The sequence below is a fragment of the Lepisosteus platostomus genome, chromosome 10 (assembly GCF_059453375.1).
Source record: "Lepisosteus platostomus isolate fLepPlt1 chromosome 10, fLepPlt1.hap1, whole genome shotgun sequence".
In the NCBI taxonomy this organism is placed as follows: domain Eukaryota; kingdom Metazoa; phylum Chordata; class Actinopteri; order Semionotiformes; family Lepisosteidae; genus Lepisosteus; species Lepisosteus platostomus.
Window position 1 is genome coordinate 12,163,447 of NC_142620.1, and position 20,672 is coordinate 12,184,118.

Sequence of the window (20,672 nt, forward strand, 5' to 3'; positions counted from 1 at the left end):
TGTAGTAACGCTACAGTGTGTCCTTCTTTCCCCTGCAGGACGTACTTGGAAGATGAGTTGGTACGTGCCAGGGAGCGACCAAAACTACGCAAGGACATGTACAAGAAAATGCTGGAGGTGGACAGCGAGGCTCCTACCCCTGAAGAGCGTGAGCAGCAGGCCATCACCAAGCCACGCTACATGCAGTGGAGGGAAACTCTGAGCTCAACGCACACACTGGGCTTCCGGATCGAGGGCATCAAGGTGAGTGCCGCCCTGCTGGGCACTGCAGGATTGACACCCATCAGCATTCTCCTTGTCTGGAGGGCTGACCCATTTGGATTAAACTCGATTGCCAGTCTGTGTGGGAGGGCTTTTTTTTTCTGCAGCAGCGGGGAAAAATCAGAACGCAATATACCAGAAAAAAATGGGTGCTTGCTACATATGCTACATGCTACAAAAACAAATAACCATCTTTCAACATAAAAACTCATGAATGTCCTCTGCTCATGCTGATGTTTGTGATATTTTGTGGAAGAGATGAGATAACATTACCTTACAGAAAAAGCAACAGAAGAGAATGGTAATGACGGTGTTTTTGAACAGTGTGTCCTGTGTACTGCATTGTTTTTCAAGTTAAACAGGAAATTCATCAGATCTTTATCAAGCAACCAGACCACTATCTCTGACCACCACTGATCACTCATGAGCCTATTGCTCGTGCTAAAAAATGACATTTAAATTTACTAGCCTTAATTTCTCTTTACCTGAACTAAACTCCCTAAAATACTAAGTAGTCTGCTTAGTATATGTCAAAACATAAAGAGCATACAGTTTGCATGAACAAATTACATCTTCTCCACACCTGTATCAGTAATATCCAGGTAACAATGAGAAAACGTTTATTATACTTCCATTCATATGATGCAGAAAAAAGTCTAGTAGTCTAAGAAGTTAGACTACTGCAATCAGTAGAGGCGAAATGAGATGCTATGCTGCAGAATGATAATTGCACAATTGCGTTTGAGTGAATAACATGCATATCTTATTTGTTTTGATCTAGAAAGCAGATGGGACTTGTAACACAGACTTCAAGAAAACTCGATTAAAGGAAGATGTGAGCCAAGTCTTCGTTGATTTTGTGGAAGGAAACAAAAACATCATTGTAAGTGTCACTTTCAAGGTCTGCAAAGATCTATTACACACAACATTCACACGATAGTTGATATCTGATAACGATGCAGGGAGAACTTGTTATTCTCAACGGATTCCAATTTTTTTAATGCACTGTATTTGACTGTGGCAGAGGAAACAAACTCCACACAGTGGTGGATCATAAGGTCTTGTCTGGAACCCTTTCTTCACAGTGCGGGATTTAAAAACATTTTTTCTGAGATGAAAACACGAAACTAAATTACACATACAGTATATTTAGAGCATATAACAATTAATTTGAGGACTGTCCAATCCTGGCCTGGGAGAGCTACTGTGTCTGTGTGTCTTCCAACTTATTTGTTAATGAGCTAAAAAAGCTGGTTACTGGCATAGCTGGACCAATTTAACAGCTTCTCCCAGCATTTCAGCTGCTGCTGCTTTAAACAGACCTTGAAAACCTGCCCTCCAGGACCAGGACAGGACACCCCTTGTACTAAAAGAAGATATGGCTACTAAAACAATTCCACATTAAAGTGTCAATTTTAATTTTAATTAAAAAAGACACAGAACTAAGTTGAGGACCAACTGGTTCCCTGTCTTGGTATGGAAATGGATATAAAGCTTTGCGGATGTAATACCAAACAGGACCTGAAGAGGGAGTGAGCTAATTATATACTGCACTAAGAGATTACATTGTCCACAATGAAAAAGGAAAAAAAAAATCAACATAAAACACTGCATGTTGAATATTGCAATTATTAAAGAGGAAATGAACCTCTGCTTGTACATGTGTTATTTTTTTATTTTTAAAACCAGGAAAATTGTGTATGGAAATGTATACCACACAAAACTAAATACAAAACCCATTTTATGTCATCCTTAAACTCAAATTACACATAGACGTTCTATGGGCAATTGGATCACAAGTGGGATTTTTGGATTCCATTAAACATGAAGTAAAGGTGGTAAAAGGTGCAAAATAAAAAAGTAAAAGGTAATTAAAAGGAATAAAACATCAATATAAAATATCAACGTAAATTAAAAGGGCTAAAAAATATAATTAAAAACAACAGGCAATAAGAAATGTTATCTAAAAGATAAATTAAAAATTAAATTCAGGCAAATCATGTTCAAGAGAACATAATGTTGGTGCATAAAAAAGGATCCCATTTGGAAAAAAGACAGTAAACTTTGTAGTACCCATATTTTGTATTATCCTTATATGAGTAAGCATTACACAGTAGGCTACCTATACTCATAGGCAGTGTGCAATATTACCTGTTCGGAATGGCCATCGTGAGGTCATTCACACATGATAAGTTCTGCATACTGATGTACTTCACAGATTCCTGGAACAGCTTCGTGTTTTAGTAAGACCGAATACAAAAGTCTTCTTCTGATGAAACCACTTGTCTAAGGCTAGACCCTGTCAATCTAACTACTGTACCTCCAGCTCCCTACCAGCACTAACCCACACTCCCTTTCATTTCAAACCCCGTTATTGAATACCATGGGAAACTTACTTTCAGTAAATAATAACATGAGCAGTGAACTAGTTCCTCAGAGTCTATTAAGTGTCCTTGACTAGCAATGGATGTTTGTTTTTCCTTTTGCTCAAATCAGGTGTGGAAAGCTCACTTCCTGGAGAGACTAATTTCTTCTGCATTTTGCTCCAACCTGGGTTTTCAATTAAATAATTAACCTAATAATGTTCTTAGACACATACAAGATGTTTTTTAACATCTTTTACAGTTGATTACTCAAAACACTATCTCCATTTAAATTGCCATTACCTACTGTATAAAACACCTCAGAGGCTAGTTAGAAATATTACAATTATACAGTTAATTAAACCCCTGATTAAAATCTAGTTGGCTACCTGGCATATCTGAATAAGGGGAGTTCTAAAATTCAGGCACTGGCATTGAGTTGATGTCAATTACAATACAAACTCAGTACAACTTATTTATGAGCTGACAGAAAATGTAAAGACCCATATAAAATAGATGAAAATTCAAATCAGTTTGCCTCAATTAAGAACATGGCTGAAGCAAAAAAAAACAACAACCAGAAAATAGCCCTCCATGCTCCGGATTGAGAAACCACTGTGTTAGGTGGCAGTAACAATTATTTTGGGAGTCTGTGCATTTCAGAAAGTTCTTTGTGTTCAGATGTTGATTAAAGTAATCCATCAGTTCTGTTGCCGTTGGCCTGCATACTAACCATAAGGTTATTCCCAGTGCATGGTTTGGTGCAGTTGACCCAGAATTATTACCACCACCACCACACATTAACTAGCATATCCTAATGAAATAATAACATGCCTTTTTACATATACTGTTTAAACCCCATCCGCTCAGATGTTCTAATCTAAACAATTGCAAATCTTTTTTACATACATTAACTGCTTTGGCATCCCCTAGTGACCATTCCATTGTCATTACACCTCTCCATTTACTTCCAGTTGGCGCAACTGCCACAAGTGCAGAGCGCACAATATTGTACGTTATTCACAATCCTACAGGAGTGAGAATGAAACCATGTATAAATTCATTCTCCACAGAGCTCCTACCTGAAGAAACTGGAAGAGATTCGGCGAGTCTTGGAATCATCAGAATTCTTCAAAAAACACGAGGTGAGGAACAATGAAGATATTAAAAAAGTGATCCAATCCCAATGAAAAATATCATGTAGTGTGAATTCTGAGAGACTTTTTACTATATTCCAGTCCATCAGGCTTATGTATGAACAATACCTTGAAATTCCCACTGAAAAACAGGTTTTTGTTTAGAACCTGCTAGTATTGCATTGTGCAGGTGGTTCAACAGAGAGGAAACTGAAATGCCGTTTTCCTTTTCTATATTACTTTCTCCCTATATTTCTTTTACATTATTTTAAAAAGACCTTACTCTTCCAGAACTGAGAACTTAATAAAAGTTTACAAAACCAGAGGAGACTATTTAGTCCTGCTAGCCCGTTTAGTAGATATTAAATTGCCCCGAGGCTCTCACCAACACATTTCTTGAAAGAACTGACTTCAGCAGCTGAGTGGCTTGTTCCATGCTCCCACAACTTTTGTGGAAGAAGTGCCTCCTGTTGTCAGATTAAAATGAAAGCTTCCCTGTGGTTGCCAGTCGTGTCCTCTGCTTTGTGTTTCACGGTGAATTCTGATTAAGTCAATGATGTGCTCAGTGCCTTTGACATTCTAGGAGACTCGGGTGTCGCCCTTAGCTTTCTCTGCTCCAGAAATAAAAAGGTGCAACTTACTTGTGCTCAGCGTTCTTCTTGTAGCATCTGACCCCTACTTTGTGCCCAATTGTGCGCAGGTGATTGGGAGCTCGCTGCTCTTCATCCATGACCGCAACGAGAAGGCCAACGTGTGGCTCATCGATTTCGGGAAGACCACCCCTCTCCCGGAAGGGCAGACGCTGACCCACCGGCTGCCGTGGCAGGAGGGAAACCGCGAGGACGGCTACCTGTGGGGGCTGGACAACCTGCTGCAGCTGCTGGCCGACATTCCACTGCAGTGATGCCTGGCGGCGGCTGGGACTCGGGACAACACTTTCTCTGCTGCTCCTGTGCATGAACGCCTTCATTTCGTTCAGCGTTTAAAAAGGCCGAATTGGCTCCTGCAGTCTGAGGATTGGTCTTGAAGGACAGACATCTTGCACATTTCAGTAAATGGTACTCCATTTCTGAAAGGCGGTAATTGCGAGCCCTGGTTACTGACCATGGAGACTGTCCCTCACTCTGCACTGTACTTACCTCTTCACATGCAAACTGATGGTACTACAAATTCCTCATTTTTAGATCCAACACTGTGGTTCTAAGTCTAGAATTCCTAATGGTTTGTTGGTAGAACCTAAACGTCTCGGACTTTACCATTACTTTGGCGAAATGAGATGCCACGTCAGGAATGTAGCTATTGAGTCAGTACGCAGCTCTACAGTACACTTGTTCATAATCTGTACACAAAAGGTGCCCAACTCAAGCCTTTGGGGGCCACATTCATGCAGGTTTTGGGGTATCAAATTGGCAGCTCCTTAAGAACCAGAATAAGAGTTGATATGCTCCAGTATTTTGGACATTGGGCTTGTTAAGAGCTGATTTGAAATAAAAAAGGAGATAACCATCCTCCGCAGACTGGAGTTGGACACCCCTGCTACACACCTTTTAAGAGGACTGTGTATCAGAAATGGGCCTGAGAACATTGCACATAAAGAACCATCAAAAGAAAAAAAAATTGAAATGAAAGATACAGTAGTTTTTATTGGGTCTTATTTGATTTAGGGTGTTAAAGGACTAACACAGGACTCCTTAACACTCTACTGGTGATCTTCAGCACTCTTTTACACTGTCTTATTTCTCCCAGATCTCCAGTGAGTGTTGCAGAGAGATGCCTGGTCTAACTGATCTCTTCTGAAGTCCTTCTCTTCATTCTTACAGACAGTGAGTCAGTTTCCACTTTCCGACACAATTCTCCTAATATTACATTGAGGTCCCTTTGAAAACCTAATTTACTACCAAATATCTGTAGCTTTTAAAGATACATTGTAAATTTGTTTTAAAAAAATCTGAGAAAGTTTGCGAGTCTTTGAAAATTTACTTATCCTTGTATACCAGGGATTTCCAGTCCAGAGCATTATCTTTTCAACACCAGTGAGGGAGGACTGCTGGATCTTCAGAAGCAATGTTAGATACAATATGTAGTCAACATACAGGTTAAGAAATACCCTATTAAATCACTTATTAAACCTAAATAATTACAGACAACAAAACAAACAAGTGTATCATTCATGACATGGTGCAACACCCTTTTCATCATACTAGCACACTAAAGCCTTATTTCTATCTAGAATAACTATGTAAGTTTGTATCAGGTCAGTGGCCGTTTCAGCTTAAAGGCAGTAACCAGTCAGTCAGTCATTTTGTTTGGTATCAGGTTTCCTATAGCATTTAACAATATAATAACTTTAGACCGTTGGGCATGGAGGAGAGGACAAAACTCCCATTGGGAGAAAAGAAACCTCTGGGGTACCCCGCCTCCAGACAGTAGGTTTGTGATACATTAATTATGATGGATAGTCAGCATTTTCTGCAATGTCTAGGGCTGATGTCCTGTCCTCTTGGGCCTGTTGTTATGGTTATCCAAGTAGAAACAGCCCATCAATCAGTTCATAGATATTAAGTGATCCGAATGGTCAATCTGTTGGAATCCAAACCTCAAAAGCAGACGGCAGGACAAAGGGTGTGAAGGCTGGTTTCACAGACTCAAATTAGTTCTAATCATGCAGTGTCTTGCATTGTTTGAATGTTTCCAGGAATAGTTCTAATTATTTTCTGCAAAGCCAGTGGTATGATGCATAACATTTAGACATTTTTGTCAATTACTTATAAAAAACAATCATACCTTGTGCTGTGAAAATTTTAAATGTGAAAACATTCTACCTGTGTGACCACATTCCACATCATCACCAGGTACTTTATAATATGAATAAGATGTAGTTGTATGCTTTGCTTTATTATATTAAAAACACATTGATAAACAAAAAAAAACTTTGATAATGTTTACAAAACAGAACACTAACCTGTACATTTGACCATCAAGCTAATCATACGGCCTCCAAAAACCAAAGACTTATTTTGGGTTAATTCATTTTGTACTTTTTACTAATGTCATTTGCTTAGTTGTTATAAAAAAGCAGGTAATATGAAGCTGTGGCTGTGGAAGGTTCAAACTTTACCATAGAATCCCATCTTTTTATTCTGTGATTAATGTGCAATTTCTTTTCACACCAATTATTCGTCTCTCTGGCAAGCAGGTTGGTTTTCATTTAGGCAACAGCACAAGACATCTGAGAAGAGCTGTAGTTCCAAAAAAAAGCACAAGTTAATAATATATAATCATACATACATAACTTGCATTTATTGGTTTGCTTTACAAAACTGATTTCTTTGTACAATATATACTACCTGTACTTGCTATACAGTAATTTAAAGGACATTATGTATTCCCAGTCACTGGGTGTGGTTGACAAAACCTGTTACTTGGAAGTATTAGTAACCTTTATTGTACCAAAAATGTATTTTCACATTCACTAATTTGAATCTTATCACTCAATAGATAAAAAGAACTACAAATTATAAGAGCTAGGACAGGATATATATATATATTTTCAAGTATATAAAATACATTTTGGGATATTTAAACAGATATGTATACAGTATTTACATAAAAAGTATTTTTGGTCTTAAACCTTTATAATGCAGTTTTATTTTTTTATGTGAAAGAGTAGCATTCATTTCTCATTCCCTACCAATTCATACAAGCTGTTTTTAGTGGAAAAGTTATTTGATGTGAAAAATTAAATCCCGTGCAGAGCATAAAATCAGGCAGAGCACATATACAATATTCAGTAAGGAAGGTGGAATTTATGAGAATCCGTACAAGAAAAAGCATTGACGTTTCACATTAATAGTGAAGTGGAATTCTCCGTTTTTTTGTTTAATGTCTACGGACGTTGCAGAATATTTTTGTGGTCCCATAACCCAATTAGAGAAACTAAAGAAATGTTTAATCCTCAAGATGGTTGTGTCAATTTCACCCAGTGTCTTTAATTTTGGTACTAGTCTTTGGAGCCGCTAGGGCAAAGGAAGCCTTTATTTATGAGTGACTACTGTATATTCAACAGTACTGCACACAGAAACACTACTACATAGATTTACCAAACTGCTCTGTAAATTTGCTCTACTGGTTGATTTTGTTTTTAACATTTTCCAATAAAAGAAACCATCTAGCATTCTGTGGTCTCATCTTTTCTTCCTTCTCCTGGATGTTTCACACATGAGATGGGCTGGTTGTTCCAGTGCTTAGATAACATTGAACTGATCCTTTGCACAGAAACAGGGTCAAAGTCCACTTTGACACTCAAGCATTCTTCCAAAAACACATTCCAACGATTGTTTAACAGAAGCAAATCTAGCATTTCTTTAAAGAATGTATCCTGCACTCATCAGTTTTAAATTAAAATGAGTGATTCAATCCAATAACATTTGCACAACACACAAAAATCATTTAAAAATAATCTCATCCAGTCATTTTATCAGCCATGAAGAAATGAGAATACACAACTACAAACAAGTACAGCAATGCCTTTTTATTTATGTTGCAAATATAGAAGAATACAGTTATTGTATTTTAAAATTGCATAGAGTAAAGCCATTTTGTTTCCTTACATTTTTAACATTTTATACTTTATGATGTACAATTTAGGTTAAAAAGCTTTGTCAATTTATCAGGGATATTTTAAAAGAGCACTACCAAAATTATTTTTAAAAAATTGGGGATCTACAACCCTGGTCCTCAAATGCCCCAGTATGGCAGGTGTTTCAGATTAGCATTAAGTCACCAGTTTCTAAAGATGTGCAACAATTCCATTGTGATCAATTATACCACTGATGTGTTAAAATAGGTAATATAGCGATCATTAAGGACTAAAACCTTAAATCCTTGTCACTGAGCAGATTACTTGCTTGATTCATCAATAGCTTACAGGTGTTGCCAATCTTTAAAAACAGGTGGACAACAACACTAACAGAATCGGGGTTTTCCAGGACCAGGGTTGGAGACAAAAGACAACATAAAATGCGTAGAGCTTATACATTCGGTCCCAGTAGTCTGGGATAGTAAGAAAGGGTCTGCTGTGCATAATTTTCAAGTCTCTTTGCCACAGGCTTGTGATGTCAAGGAGGCTCAAAGGACTTGATGAAATGGAGTGACAAAACTAAACCCTACAGTATGTAAACACGCATGATCTTATACTGCTTCACCTAGCAAAGACCGTGGCTTGATTTTCTACATTGTAGAGAAGTGCGATAAAAAGAGAAAGTGAAATCTCTCTTCATTGCAAGACTTATTACATAATGTTTCAGTTATCCAACAGGACTTGAATCAATTCACAGTGGGACTCATATGCCATCAGCAGTGTTATTCAAACACTTAGATACTGTACGTCTTCGAAGGACACTATCACTAGCATCAAGCAGGAAATATCTGAAGTTTTGATTGACGTGTCAGAAGCAACACATAAAAAAAGTAAATATACTGTATTTGTCCTCAGGTGATGAATGATAGCAGGGGACATGAAGTTCATTTGGCTCTAAGCCAAGAGTTTTGAAATGAAATGTATACTGTAAATCACATCTAATGTCAAATCTCAAAATTCTGTTATTAAAGAATTATTGACTACCATTTAGAGTAAAGCATTTTCATTTTTCCTTTATATCCTCAGCGGCTTTCTTACTTTCTGAGCAGTAAACCTAGAATCATTTACAACGATAGGAATTATACTAAAATACTTTCACCACGTACAAGGCCACATTTTATCTGTCTCTCTCACCACGAGCAGTTCAACATCTTTTACCATGCAAGCCTCCCTTATTTGAAAATCTCTATACCTGCTTTCTGAAACATGCCCTAGAGGAATGCTGTGTGATTGTCGCAGAAAAATAAATTAATCTATTTTACAGATGTAGTGCATGAAAAACTGGTGCTATTGACTTCAGTAAGGATTGCCCATATGGACACAGTCTTTTCTGAAAGCTATTCTAGTTTAACAAAGCACTTTCATAAACATCCTAAGATGAATGATGTGTTAAAAGGTGCCTGGTTTCCTAGCAGACTACATTTGCATCACAAGAGCTTAAAAACTTTTCATCTTGCACAAATGAAATAAAATCATCAACTACAGTGTTATTTGGAAGTCTACCAACGGCGCAGTAGGTCTTATTCCAGTTGTAAAGGCTGCCCCCTCCTGCCTAATTTAGGTAATGCAAGCTAGAACATACAATTCTTTGTGAAAACTAATGAAACATTATCACCAAAAGTACCACATACAAAGACATACTTAAAAATAAATCTATAGCAAAACACAGTTATTACTAATTTATTCTGTCTGAGACTTTTATCCAAATAAAATTTTAGTCGCACATATTTATACAGCTGGGTATTTTAGTTGAGCAACTAAGGTGAAGAACCTACAGTAGCTCAAGGATAAAACAGCAGTGTCTCACCTGGGATTTCAACCCATAATCTTCCAACAATAATTTATATCTTTAATTTTTTATTGATAGACTTATGTCTATATCAAATGTTTAATTCTCAGCTGTTCTAAATCTGCTTTCTTCACTATGTATTTGTAGTTTTATAGAATAGAATTTAAATAAATATGTACTGTATTTGGCACAAACACATTGTTTAAAAGAAGCCTGTAAAATTTGTAAAATTCTTTTAGAGATAAGAATGTGAAATACAGAAAGTCACAAGTCACAACAAGCAAGAGTTTCCTTACTAAAAACCCCCAAATACCCGTAGATTTAAATAAAATTACTAGTTAATTATGCTATGGATTTACAATGCACTGTCAAGTTATGTATCCATACTATAAGTCTAAGAGAGAAAAATAATTAAAATCCCTGAATATATTGCTTTTAAATAGTAATATTTAGGTTTGTAATGAACATAAAACTCTGGACGTACAAAAAAAAAAACCTTGGCAGTAAAACTCTGGCCTGCATTCAATCAGGACTCAGCTTAGTTTCTTCTGGGAATTCAAACTTGCATGTTCTAGGTAAGGATTTGACAGCTGGCATAAAGTTATTATAATCAGTTTTCAATCTAATCATTTACTGCCTATGTTGTTGTGTCACTTTGGAAAACAAACATGGCTAATTTAAGATTTTCCCACAATTAAGTAAGGTATTAATAACACTGAATGCTTAAGGAACAGCCCAGATCAAACAGGAACACTTGGCGAATCACAACTGTTAGCAGTACTTTTATCTGAATTTGCAAGTACTATACTTTGGCCTACTGAGACAGAGAATCTAGAGAAGAAGGACTTACCGTAAAAACATTTTTAAAGTAAAGATACTAGTAACACAATTTTCACACATAATGTACAATGTTATTCAATCATAAAGGTATTTACCACAAATTAAAATAAAAAAAAACTTTCAATCCCAACCAGAAACGGAATGTCATTGCTGTCTTCCCATAATGGATTCTGGCTTGTGAATTTGAAGAAAGAACACAAACAAGAAAGCAGTGCTGACCTTCAGTTGTACCATCAAGATAAAATGGCATTTTCATTATGCCAGTGTTTTTTGCTATGACCTTTGCGATGTGATTGTCATTCACACCAGATTTGGCAGTTCTTTAGTGTAATATTTTCATGTTTTCAATATTTCAGCACACTCAGAGATTAGGTTTAAATGGACCATTCCTGAAGAATGAAGAATGCGGAACCAGAACTAATGAAAACGATTCCAGAACACATGTAAATGCACCATTACCAAATGTACAGTAGTAGACAAATTACTTCCTATTGACTCCACAAACTCTTAAACACATGGTCTCAGTTTGTTACTATAAATAAGTAGTCATACATCCTCATTTGTGTTTAAAAAGCAGGTTAAGCTACTCTGCTGAATGTGTAGTCTGACATTCAGTCTTACACACATTTCAGTGCAATGCAGTGTCTTGGGTTTCTTGAAAAGCACTGATAAATAATATAGTATTACAAAATAAAAGGATAATTGCACATTTAACAGTGACACGTATTGTCCCTGGTGGCTTTCCAGTTCACATCCAGCACAACTTATTTATCTTCACTTGAGTACATGTTGACCTGACACAGGACTAAACATTGTAATGTTAACTAATCTGCATTTCTCCTGCACTAAAACACAAAAGATGAGCTACATGCAAGAACTCCTCTCTTTGCGTAAAACAGAGATGGGACAGGGAAGTCCCAGTTCAAGGTGGTTTGGGGAAAACATTCTAAAACGTTGTTTAAGTAAACGAAAGAGCATGAGAGTTTAAGGTTAGCTGAAAATTAAATAATATTAAACCACATCTTCACAGTTTGCCATGAGGACCCTTTGCAGTCTTATTTAAAGGACATGCCTGCTTCTCTTGTGATCAATGCGCCACGTCAGTGATATTATCACACCAGAGCCAGTTTCATTTGATTCTTTCTATACAAACTTGCAATGACTAAAAGAACCAAAGCCCCACCAGGAAGATGGAGGAGAAAACGATAGCATCACCAGACAGGGTTGCTTTCAGTCCCACAAAAGGTTAATGATGGGACAAGAGCCTTCGCTTCTCAATGGGAAAAACTGTCCTCTGTGCATCAGTGCCTGGTCACCCTTAAATGGGTTCTGACTTTCCATTTATTCAAAAAAGTGTTTAATCTCAGCGATTACAGGTTTGAGATGCAGGAAAGACAAAAATGATGGACAGGCCTCAAGGGATGAGTGCCACACTTGGTCAACTAAAAAGATGCCGGTTGAGAAATGAGATTCTCAAACGAAGCTCGTCAGAGGTTCCTTCTGTTGAGGGGCTTTCTGGACTTGGATCACAGCAGACAGCTTGGAAATTAGAAAGTGACTTGAAGGTTAAAGAAATGCAGTAAATGAAGTATACAAAAACGTCTCCGTGAAGGATCGTGCATTTTGGTGATCTTTGCTTTTTCTTTCGCTTTAATTTTATGCTTCATTACAGCTTTTCAAAACCAGCAGGTGAACATACAGTGTGGTACTGTATGTAACTAGAAGCATTTATATAACAATAACAGTACCAAAGGAAATAAGAGGAAAAGGTCAAAATCACGGCTGCCATCTCCTGTGAGATGGCCAAGCCGCACTCCAGGTACTCCAGGTACTGCAGGTACTCCAGGGTGGGGTTCCATTGTCAGTGTTTTCAGCAGTGAGGTGAGGGGCTTGGTGGTCAAACTGGTGTCACGCTTAGGTCCTCTGACAGAGAGAAGCCCGAATCTCTGTCTCGGATGGGTTTCTCGGGCTTGCTCAGGAGCTGGACGTCCTCCGGGCCGCAGCTGGCCTGGCGCTGCACCGGCGGTTTGCCAGCGCCAGCGGCGGAGCTGGCATTGCTGAACGCCGCAGCGCTAGTATTGAGCTCCGGTCCCCTTGGCACCACCAGCGGGAGGCTCTCAGCCTCGTAGCTTTGGTCGTCATAGGCGTAGTTGACATTTCCGCAGGGGAAGCTCTGAAGCTTGGCCAGATCCACCCCCGACGAGCCCCCCGCGCCCTTGCGGAAAGACGGACCCGAGCTCTGGGGGCTCGCGGGCGAGGGGGAGGAAGGGGAAGCCCTGGAGCTGGGTGCAGAGGAGCTGCCATTCCCGTCTAAGCCCGAATCATCCCTCTCTGGGGCCGGCAACGCAGGTCCAGCTGCTGCAGCGGGGGGAGGCTGGGACGGCGGGGGGGCTGCTTTCCCGCGGCCTAAGCTCTCCAGAACCCAAGAGCCGTAGGTGGGGTTCCACAAATTCTTGGTCTTGTTCTTCAGTTTCTGGTTCCCCGAGGCAGAGCCGGCTGGAGAGGTGATAGAGTCTGGGTGGTGCCAAGCTCCAGGAGAGAGCCCCTGTGCTGGGCTGGGCTCCACCCAGCCTCCTCCTCCCAGCAGTTCCCTGGGCACCACAAGCTCCTGTTGTCTCTGAAGGGGACGGTGTAGTAACGAGAGTGGTTTATGAGCCTGGGTCAGCTGTGCCACATGGTTTTGTCGCGGTGAGGGGTCTGGGGACAGTGAGGGAGTTACCAGCAGGGGGGTCATACTCCCTGATCCCTCAGGGCGCATCACCGTGCTGCCTTCTTCTTCTGCTGGCGGCCCATACTCCACAGGCAAAGGAGTGTTGATGACATCAGGGTCCTGATAGAGAGAGAGGACTCACAATGAGGTTTCAGGGACTCAGCAGTGAACAACAGACCCCACTTTTCAAATCACTGGATACTTGTGGGTATTGGGGACATAACCAAAAAATGCAAAGGAACAAGTAAAGGTTTATTCCACGTTGAAAAGTGAAGAAAAGAAACACAACGTTTTGGCTGTGAAGCCTTCTTCGGAAGTGTTCTTCTCCCACACCCAAAGAAGGCTCCACAGCCGAAACATTGGGTTTCTTTTCTTCTCTTTTCGGCTTGGAATAAACCTTTACTTGTTCCTTTGTGGCCTACGCATGCTGATGCAGCTCCCTACTTGAACTGCTTCATAACTTAAAAATGCTGCAATGTTAAGATTTAATACTGTATATGGAGAAGCACCGATTTCCAGAATACTCATGAATCCCAAAAAGGTAGTAACTAAATGAAAAGAGAGCTGTTGGAGTGGAAAGGCTGTATACCTGAGTACAGTAGTTGATCCTTTCTAAGATGGTGGAGAAGTTGGGTCTGTGCTCAGGGCAGTGTTGCCAACACTGAGTCATGATCCGATACCTGCAGGAAAGATGACCGAAATGCACAGCAATGAATTTAGAGATATGCAGAGTGAACAAAATGAGTAATTATTTTATGCAATGCTCAACTGAATTGCTGAATCAATAAATTAGTTCACAATAAAGGAGTAATGTCTTATGCACGAGTGCTATTCATAGATTATGTACAAAAATGAAAGAATAATGTGTAATTATATGGGTTTAGTGCAAGTGTAAACTTACAGCAATCTGGTGTAGAGGTGTGGATTCCCGTACAAGTGGTGTGAAATCAATCTGTATGGGTAGATGTCTGTTATGCAGTGTTATTTTACTTTGTACAGTAATGTTTAATTGTACTGTTTGTATGTTTTGTAAGTTTCTGTGTGTAAAACCTAGCTGCTTTGATGCAAGACAAATATCTGCGTAATCAAATGAAGTATTATCGGATCGCCAAACTACGAGATGCAAAGCGCTAAGAGGTGGAGCAGCAGCGCGGAAGAGACTAGGAGAAAGGAACTCACACAGGCCCAGGGCAGCTCTTTGGAGGATCCATCCTGCCACCACTCGTGACAAACTCCAGTACCTCTTGATTGGTCTTGCAGGGGTATGGCATGTACCCGAGAGAGAATATCTCCCATAGCAGTACCCCAAATGACCTGCAGAGGGTGACAAAGAGCACCCTCAACATCACAGACTGAAAAAACTTAATCTACCAGCTTGTCAGGTTTTACCATATAAATATACAGTATATTTCACCAGAACTGTGCAAAGTTACCAACATTAAAGAATCTAGTACAGTGTTTATGCATATGCATGTTTGTGACAGTACAGAAATTAAAGTTAATTTGCTTTACTTTGTACAGCCGAGCATAGTCATTTTAACTATTCATGTTTATGAAGAAACCCTGCAAAAATTCAAGGTGCAAATTGTACTAGGCTGCAATGAACGGTGTTAATTGTTTCTGTGGTGTAAGGGGGGCTGGGAAACGGTTGTACTGAAGAGAATAAACACAATAAAAAATGAACAAAAATGCTTGAAATTTCCATTTCCACAAATGGAAAAGATATTCTGTAGCCAAAATACAAGGAGTACAGTTTCACTCTGGTTTATGAAGCAAGTTCATCTCCTACAGGTATGACAACATATCTACAGCACAAACAAAGTGCAGATGAAAGTGATGTGCAAGGCATCTTAAAAATAAAAACTCAGGAGCATTACCACGTGTCTGTCTTGCAGGTGAAAACTCCCTCTAAAAAGGCCTCTGGGGGCATCCACTTTACAGGCAACATGGCTCGACCCCCCTTCCTGTAGTAACTGGCTCTGTGGAAAGAGAGAAAGGAGTTCTGAGACTGGGAGCTGCTCTATACAGCACTGCCAGGAAGGGAGAGGTCAAGCAGCCATATCACCCTGCAACTCACAACTGGCAACCCACTGAAGCTAAGCAGGTGTGAGCCTGGTCAGTACCTGGATGGGAGACCTCCTGGGAAAAACTAAGGTTGCTGCTGGAAGAGGTGTTAGTGAGGCCAGCAGGGGGTGCTCACCCTGTGGTCCATGTGGGTCCTAATGCCCCAGTATAGTGATGGGGACACTATACTGTAAACAGGCGCCGTCCTTCGGATGAGACGTAAAACCGAGGTCCTGACTCTCTGTGGTCATTAAAAATCCCAGGGCGCTTCTCGAAAAGAGTAGGGGTGTAACCCCGGTGTCCTGGCCAAATTTCCAATTGGCCCTTACCAATCATGGCCTCCTAATACTCCCCCTCTATGAATTGGCTACATTACTCAGCTCTCCTCCCCACTGATAGCTGATGTGTGGTGAGCGTTCTGGCGTGCTATGGCTGCCGTCGCAACATCCAGGTGGATGCTGCACATTGGTGGTGCTGGAGGGGAGTCCCCATTACCTGTAAAGCGCTTTGAGTGGAGTGTCCAGAAAAGCGCTATATAAGTGCAAGCAATTATTATTATTATTATTATAAGCTGGCACAACCAGGCATACCGTCCCATAGAGACTTTTGGAGGAAAAAAGATTATGAACACACTTGAACAGATTACTCAAGTCTCCTTGCATGCACACAAACTGCACATGGGAACATGGAAAATGTGACAGAAGAAGACATTACCTGTATATATCGCGGGCCATTCCAAAGTCCCCAATTTTGGCCACTCTGCCCGGGCCTGTGCAGGTAAGCAGACAATTGCGAGCAGCGATGTCCCTGGGAAACAAAGAGCAGGTCAGGAACATCTGACAGTAGCACCCAGTGGCAGAAATTATATTCCGCACAGGTTCAGGTATCTCATTCTACCTCAGCGTCCTGAGTACGTTAGCTCTCTGAGGCACCTGATTTGTGCTGCAGTCGCTGAACACTTGGGGAATGCAGGCTGTCAGGATTGCAGCCACATGCTACATCTTCCTGAGACTGTATCATGTGGATATACAACAGGATCTGCATAAGCTTTACTGGAGAGGGGGGATGTAATACATTCCAATTTGGACAACATAAACTTAAATCTTAACCTGATAAAACCCTTAAATCTCTTAGAAACTTTTCTTCAAAGTATATGTTTTTGTAAGTAATGTACTTTGATAGCAAATATCAAAAAGCCTATACTGTATAGACAGTACATTCAGATTAAGAGCCAGCTCATTTTTTAAGAAGCTGTGCTTGTAAATGTGTGAAGTGTCATTTGTTCATGATTTACCAAACTTACTACATATCTTTACAATATATAAATTAATTCTAATGATATCTCTCAATGCTTAAGCACTTGAAATCTGAAATCTCTTTAAAATTTAAAGAATGTTAAACTTCAGTATGTACAGTGTTTGAGTGGCCTCTTCTACTGGCAGTCCATCACAGGGCTCACACATACAAGAAGATTTAGAGAAAATTAATGTAGTCAGCATGTCTTTGGAAGCTGGAAGGCAACAGGACAACTTGATAAAAAACAAAACAAAAATGCACATTTTATAGAGAAAGTACCCAACTCTAGACTCGAACCCAAGACCATCCAACTGTGAGCCTGGAGTGCTAACTGGCACATGCTACCATGGAGCTGCACAATAAAAATTGAAATTCCTACCAACACATTTCTGCAGCTACAGCATCATGTTTCTTGATGTGAAACTCCTGACTTTGATATAGCATACACTACGGATTATAAATAGCCTCAAAATTACATGAGGAAGCTAATTACATAGAAGGTTATACTTGCAAATGTGGATAATGTTGTTGCAAGTACAGTACGTGCTGATTTTCTTAATGCGTTCCTAAAAATGAACTTTGCTCTTCCTCCACAGTCCAGATGTTCTATTTCTCTTATGATTTTCCCTTTCAAACTTTTTTTCCTAATTGACACTACCAGCGCTCTTGATCTGCTTCTTGAAAGGCATCAAACTCTGGCTGCAAAGTACACATGCAGGCATGATTTTTTAATGTAGCTCCCAATCTACTCATCTACTGTAACATTTCAGCTTTTATCTAGGAGAGCAGCCTCGAGAGCATAGCGGATCGCTGGAATTGCTTTGGCGCAGTTCAGTCAGAATTGAATACAACAGCAGCTGGAGAAGAGTGGTAGTTCAGCAGCAGTAAAAGTGTTTTCAGGATGAATAGGGCAGCTACAATTCTATATTTTAAGAAACTAGTATTAAAACGCCACTAGTTTTTATGCTACAGAGACTCTATGGCTCTCTTCAGTGCCTCTCTCATATACCCCTGCCACCATCACTCTTACCGGTGTATGAAGTGGTTCTCTTCCAGGTATCGGCAACCATAGGCGATATCTCTGGCCATGTGTAGAAGCTCCAGCATGGTGAGTGAGGACTGCTGGCCCTGCATGACACAGAACAACCCCATTTCAACATGAGCTTGGGGCCCCCAACACCAGCCGTGCCAAACGACCATCACTCTGGAAAACTAAACTGTATTCCTTCATAGTTCACCCCCCCACCACCACCACCACCCCTTTCTACTGTTGCACGCAGTTATTATGACACATAGGATGGAGGTTTCCATTTTGCTCAGCTAGCAAAGGTGATGACGCAGCGGGGTGTCACCTAGGTTAGTCCTGGGCCGGGACATTATCTGACTGTGAAACAGGATTCCTCAAGCAGAAGTGCAAAAGCAGAGTGCTGCTCTTGAGCTGTGCAGGTTTGAGAAGGTCAAGGGTACCACTGTCTTCCTGCATACAGGATGTCCTGTATGGGTTACCAGGTGATGGCAAGCTTGCGCTGACAGTGGTAATAGTAACAGCCACACCTATCATCCATCTGTAACTAAACTTTGCAGTTGGTGGTGAGGTACAGTACTTGAGGCGTGAAAAAACGTGAAGTGACAGTGCAGGGGTTGGAAATTGGATGTATGTTATCTTGTACTGTCCAGTACAGGTAAGAGTAATGTAAGTTAGGTGTAGCAAACGTTTTCCATCATGATCGTTCTCTTCTTTTTAAATGAATGTCTGGCTTTTTCTCCTTACCGTGTCCCTGAAAGCACTAGCTTTAATCACGTATTCATCGACCCTTTCTCCTTTGGGCATTACACTGGTTGCATAATTATATAACAAATCACAAAACATCAGTGGAGACGTCAGATATCTGTGGGGAAAGTTACATGGCAAACAAGGAATGTCCTGAGGTAATGCCTGAAGCCCAGGCCCCAGCTGGGATCATGACAAGGTTGCATCAGGGGGCCAGTGGAAGACACTCACCGACTTGGGGCGGTTCTGTCTCAGGAAGGTCTTCATGTCTCCTCCAGTCATGAGCTCCAGCAGGATGAAACGAGGCAGTGTCTGCAGACTAACACCAATGCAGCGAACGATGTTCTGGTGGTTGAACTTACTGCAGGCACAGCAACAGGTAAGCTCAGTATCATGCAACAATATTTTCAAAAGCAACTTTTAACCACTTCTCATGTGCAGAACTGGAAAACAAAGTCTGTGTACAGTCGATAACACTTAACAATTAATCCTGGTGAACAACAATGACTGAAGACTTGGAAACACCTGTAGCTGATAGCAGATCGTTTAAGACAATAAATGATTAAATTACAGTAAGTGATTAGGAGCTCAGGCAGAATAACGTAAAGACCCTGCAAGGGTGAGCATCACTGGTCTAGGGAAATACAGAGATTTGGTGGAACACAGCAAAAGATTCTCACTTCTAGTTTGTGTAATCTATTAGTTTCTTATTAAATTAATACAGTGGGTGCAGAGAAGCGCTTGGTTGTGTGATCACCTATCCAGTCTAACTGACCTCATTATCAGAGCCTCCATCAGGAAGTCCATCTCATCCTGTTCTGAACAGATCTCAGGTAGAGTCTAGAGATCAAAAGTATAAAAATAAATTATTTTTTCAATGAATTCAGGAGCAGAATAAATTCAGTCTAAAGAAAATAAGAAATCCTGCAAGAAACATTTGTAATTACATCTATTAATACAGTATATACCTCCATTGATAGAATCTTAACTTTGGAATTGATTAGGATATCCAGTTTTTTTTTACTGAAGCTAAGAAATGTTGTGCTCATCACAAGTGGAGAACCATTAAACCTCATGAAGTAAGAGTTGAATAACTTCTGAATTCCCGTGTCCTTCTCTGCATACAAAAGAGTCAGGCTGAGCAGGGAATATGGGATTATTGAATATGTGAGCCCATTGGTAAAGATCTGTTCTTACCACTGAGACTTAGAGTTCAGATTGGTACTGTAGCATGTCTAATGCCATTCACACTTGAAAGTACTGTATTATACTGTAAAGATTTTGCCAGGTCAGGGTATGAATCTACTGTATAATGCATATATTCACAGTCATATGATTTCTTTGTACAACTTGTATAATATGTGCTTTTAAAACAGTATTTGGATTATGTTTCTACCTACATCTGCACTTTTGATACAAAACACTTCCATGTTCTGCCCATAATCCTGTCTACTGGTCTCTCAAACAATGCCCTAGTGAGCTCACCTTGACAGCAACCTGCAGGGGTCCACTCTCCCCAGCAATACCCAAGACCTGACCCTCGTACACTTCTCCAAATGCACCATGTCCCAGAGCTCTGAGCACCAGTCAGGGAGAGAAAGAGGTTGGGAGAGACAGGGTAATCAGCAGCACTATCTACGAACAAGTAATTTCTGTTTTTATTACCAAATGTTATCACGAGTAGTCAGCATGGAATTTGAAAGGAAAGGTATTAATAAACAGACATTCTACTTTTATTTAACCAGGTTATTATAGCATTGGCTATAAACTAAAGCCTTCAATATGAAAGCAACAGGAAACTGT

At 40.1% G+C, this 20,672-nt stretch overlaps 2 protein-coding genes across 2 annotated transcripts in view; one reads left to right on the forward strand and one right to left on the reverse strand.

Moving 5' to 3' along the window:
• Positions 1-7,934, forward strand: part of itpka (inositol-trisphosphate 3-kinase A) — a 28,199-nt gene extending 20,265 nt beyond the window's left edge. The window contains exons 4-7 of the mRNA XM_088648208.1: positions 39-243; positions 1,043-1,144; positions 3,698-3,769; positions 4,461-7,934. Of these exons, the coding sequence (XP_088504334.1) occupies positions 39-243; positions 1,043-1,144; positions 3,698-3,769; positions 4,461-4,664 (583 nt within the window). The 3' untranslated portion in view covers positions 4,665-7,934. The remainder of the gene's footprint in view (positions 1-38; positions 244-1,042; positions 1,145-3,697; positions 3,770-4,460) is intronic.
• Positions 7,935-8,276: 342 nt separating this feature from the next.
• Positions 8,277-20,672, reverse strand: part of ltk (leukocyte receptor tyrosine kinase) — a 77,062-nt gene continuing 64,666 nt past the window's right edge. Inside the window, exons 21-29 of the mRNA XM_088648207.1 lie at positions 20,355-20,445; positions 19,645-19,709; positions 19,101-19,230; positions 18,129-18,226; positions 16,517-16,609; positions 15,616-15,717; positions 14,918-15,052; positions 14,328-14,418; positions 8,277-13,858 (exon numbers count right to left, since the gene is read on the reverse strand). Coding sequence (XP_088504333.1) covers positions 12,926-13,858; positions 14,328-14,418; positions 14,918-15,052; positions 15,616-15,717; positions 16,517-16,609; positions 18,129-18,226; positions 19,101-19,230; positions 19,645-19,709; positions 20,355-20,445 — 1,738 coding nt within the window. The 3' untranslated portion in view covers positions 8,277-12,925. The remainder of the gene's footprint in view (positions 13,859-14,327; positions 14,419-14,917; positions 15,053-15,615; positions 15,718-16,516; positions 16,610-18,128; positions 18,227-19,100; positions 19,231-19,644; positions 19,710-20,354; positions 20,446-20,672) is intronic.